Genomic DNA, 4,116 nt, shown 5'->3' on the forward strand with positions numbered 1-4,116 from the left:
AAGACTAACTCGATAAAGAATAAAGTATGGGAGAGAATGTTCATACCAATTTGAATGCTATTAGAATAATTTAAACCACAACTTAATATATTTTTAGTATATATATATTTTTATGGGGCGTTTTCGTTCTCTCTCTTTCTTTCTATTTTTGAGAGATCAATTATACGATAGAATATTATTAAATAGACGATTAAAAGAAGAGACATTCGTAAAGAGAAAGACGAAAACTATTCTTCTCTAATAAAAATTCATGACTTATAACTCCTTAAATGATGCGACAAAATACAATGAAGGTTAAAATGACCATTTTATGAAAGAAACTGTGATAGGAGTGTCATGCTTCTCCTTAGAGCTCAGCATTTTCTCACAACCATATTATTTTCTCTTCCTTATCTTGACCTTCTCTTGGGGCCTAAATATTTTAGGACCATTACTTTCTTTAGAGATTAAAACATGAGATATTCATTAAATTTTATAGAAGCATAGCACATTTATAAATTTCTAAATAGAATATTGTGAGTAATTTAACTAGAAACAATGACACTTCATTACATAATTTATGTTGATCCTATTGCTCATTTTATATTTGTTAGCATCTAAGTGTCTTAATGATATTAAAATTGATCAAATAAGATTCTGTAATAAATCTCATCAAGAAACTCATATCAATTATAAACATATAAAATTTAGAGAACTATTGATCCTACAAATGGTATTGTAAAAATTTCAATGATATGTCAGAATGTGATTTTGGTTTTAAACACTGATGAATTTTTTCTTAGTATTATTAAGATTATCACATTGAGAGTCTTGTCTTTACTAAAATTTAACAAAAATCATTTAAATATCCTTGAATTAGTCAAAGAAAAAAATATATCATGGTGCTCTAACCCCTAATAAATCTCATCAAGAAGCTCATATCAATTATAAACATATAAAATTTAGAGAACTATTGATCCTACAAATGGTCTTATAAAAAATTCAATGATATGTCAGAATGTGATTTTGGTTTTAGACACAGATGAATTTTTTCTTGGTATTATTAAGATTATCACATTGAGAGTCTTGTCTTTATTATAATTTAACAAAAATCATTAGAGTATCATTGAATTAGTCAAAGAAAAAAATATATCATGCTACTCTAACCAAGGGCGGATCTCCCCCCTAAAAAAAAATTATTATATAATTCTTTTGATAATTTATCTCCCTCAAAATATTTTTTAGTCTTTATTACAAAGATTTTTAGGCAATTGCCTCCCCCTAAAAGTTTTAAAATACTATGCTCTTTAGGCATTTGCCCCAACATAATTAAAGATATTATATAGAGGTGTTACTGTTAGGGAATGATGAACAAAAAAAAGTAAAGAGAATCCAAAAATATCCTTACAAGTTGAACCCCATCGGGGGCGCTGGCCCCTTGGACCCACAACATATATGTGATGCGTACAAAGATCAAAGATATGAACAGATAGAGGTCAAGCCAAATTCTACATGTTTACTTACATTTTTGCGCTCACCCGCCCCTGGCTATGACCAAAAAACTCATTTCGAAGAGTAGGCTCAAGCATTGATTAAACATATTCAACTTTTATAAATGATATCAATCTTGTCGATACACAACACGAAAAAATAAAAGAAGTAAAGAAAATCTTTATTTCTGTTCAATTTTTGAAATTTTATTCCCTTTCGGTTCTCCAATCTCCCCATTCATTTTTTTTTTTTTTTGGGACATCCCCATTCATTCGCAAGTGAAATGTTCAGGTGAGCTTAGCTCAAAAGTTTCTGACACATTTGATCAGCAATATTTTGCTCAATATTATTCACCATTAAAACTATATTAATATCATTATAAGATAATTTTGAGTAAAATTTAAAAATATGAATCAAATGCATAAAATTTTTCTTTTTTTTCCCTTTGAGCTACAGTCACCTTAGAAATATCTCATTTTCCAGGATTGGAGTTTGAGCGTTGAGGAGGAAGACTCTGGTATTCAGCATTCTGCGAAAAACTCTGTGGCTCCAAACCTCCAATTCGGAAATGGATTTTTCCACAGCCTCCATTTTCTCCATCGCCTTCTCCCTCCACCTTTCCCCTTCCTCCTCCACCCTCTTCTTGAACGCCGCCGATCTCCACAACATGGTACCCACCACGCACTTCGGCGACAAACCCGCCGCCGACAACCCCGCCACCGCAGCCGAGGCTAACATAGCTATTCCGGCGAACACTGCCGCTGAAGCCGCCGCAGTCGCCACCGTCACCTGTGGCTTTAATTTGAGCTTTAAGGGTTTAACTAAAAAAAAAAAAGCGGAGCCTTGTTAAAAATTTGAATTTTGTTTTACAAGAACTGCAACATTCTTCGAAGAAATTCTTTTAGGGAGTGAGGTTTTTGAACCTGGTATTTTTTGTCTCTTTACCGTTTTGGTCATTTAAGAACGGGTGGTTTAGTGATTAGTGAAAGCTAGAAGCAACAGAACATCAGCTGAATCCTACAAGAACTGTACGGTGTCTTTTCAAACTTATTTTCCTTTATTTTATAGATTTTTTTTAGAGGAGTAAATACTGTTCATAGGCCAGTTAAAACCTCACACCAATTTATCCGAGCCGACGGTTGATATTGTCGTCTAGGGGATTCGAACCAGACACCTGAACTTTGCCCAGTCAGTTCTCCACTACATGGACTAAGAGCATCTCCATTAGAAAAACTCATTTTTCACTTCAAAATGTCGTGAAACTAAAAAATGTCGGGATTCATCTCCAATGGAACTCCATTTTTCCCCTTTTTGCAAGTAACAATTGTTTCTTCTTTAGCGCGGCAAGTTCGGTAGAGATATAAAAATGTCGGAAATGAACAGTGCAACGTCAATATTGACATCCCACTGTCACCAGCAGCCAAATAGCAGAAGTTATATCGTTCGGCTGGAGCTGGCAAGGAACGTCATTCAAGCATTTGAAATTCGGTTGGAGATGTCCTAAGCAGAAGTGGGTTTTATATATTTTGTCTAAGGCGTTTATTATATAAAATAAGTTTTCAAATCATTCGATTTAAATTAAAATTAATCTTATATATAATATAAAGAATTGAAGCAATTTGAATGTTTTGTATCAAAATATACTGATATTTTTTTTCAATTGTATCTCTTTATAAATGTTATATATTACTACCTCCTATATATTTCCAAGAATCACCTCATGGGCAACGCCGGCCAATTCCGCATTTGCCGACGACAGAGCTATCCCAGACCGCCCAATGCTCCTTGCATCGGCAGCCAACCTGAGCAACTGCTTCTCAGTCTTCTTCTGTTCGCGGGAGGCGGAGGCTAGGGCGGCATCGTCGCGGCGACGCACGGCGGCGTGGGCGGCGGAGAGGTGATCATGTAAGGCGATGATAGCAGATCGGAAGCAGCCGTGGGCGTCGGCGAAGCGGAGGGAATCTTCGAGGAGGCGGTCGGCCCAGATGGAACGGCGTAGGCGGAGGAGGGTTTGGGATTGTGGATGGTTTAAGAGATCGGAGAAGGAGGAGTGGAGGTGGTCGATGCGGGAGAGGCCGTCGGCGATCCAGGATGAGGAGTTAGGGTTTTGTTGCCAGGATCGGAGGGATTGGATGTCGGTGTCGATTTGGGCGACGAGGGGGTGGAGACGGGGAGGAAGGGTGAGGGATCGGTGGTGGAAGGCGGAGCGAGATTTGGCGGCGGTGGGGAGGGGGAAGGAGAGGGAGCGGGCGAAGCGAATGGACATTTTCTTCTGGATTTGGGGCATTGGGGAGGAAGCGATGGGGAGGGAGATGGTGAGAAACTTTAGGGTTTGTAGGGGAATAGAAGGTTGGAGAAAGGTCTTTCTGCGCGCACGAAGATGGCGTGGTGCGCGGCAGAGAGGAGTTTAATGGGAGGGAAAGGACGTTTGGAAGATATATAAAAATATTCTTTTTACTAAAAGCTAGTTTGGATGTACAACACTTTTTTAAAAGTTTGTTGAGAAACGGTTGTTATTTAAATTAAAAAAAAAATAAAAATAAAAAAATGTTTTTTTTAAAATAAATTGGCAGTTGTTTGATACTTTGATCAATGATTACATTATTTTTGACATATTTATACAAATAATAAAATAAATATAATTAT

At 36.8% G+C, this 4,116-nt stretch overlaps 1 protein-coding gene across 1 annotated transcript; it reads right to left on the minus strand.

The window, feature by feature from the left end:
• Positions 1–1,855: 1,855 nt before the first annotated feature.
• LOC110099132 lies at positions 1,856–3,766 on the minus strand. The gene is made up of 2 exons (XM_028693343.1): positions 3,169–3,766; positions 1,856–2,291 (listed from the first exon to the last, which is right to left on the minus strand). The coding sequence occupies exons 1-2, from the start codon at positions 3,755–3,757 to the stop codon at positions 1,927–1,929; spliced, it is 954 nt and encodes a 317-aa protein (XP_028549176.1). The 5' UTR covers positions 3,758–3,766; the 3' UTR covers positions 1,856–1,926.
• Between the last annotated feature and the right edge of the window lie 350 nt (positions 3,767–4,116).

This window comes from Dendrobium catenatum, unplaced genomic scaffold, assembly GCF_001605985.2.
Source record: "Dendrobium catenatum unplaced genomic scaffold, ASM160598v2 fragScaff_scaffold_264, whole genome shotgun sequence".
Lineage (NCBI taxonomy): Eukaryota > Viridiplantae > Streptophyta > Magnoliopsida > Asparagales > Orchidaceae > Dendrobium > Dendrobium catenatum.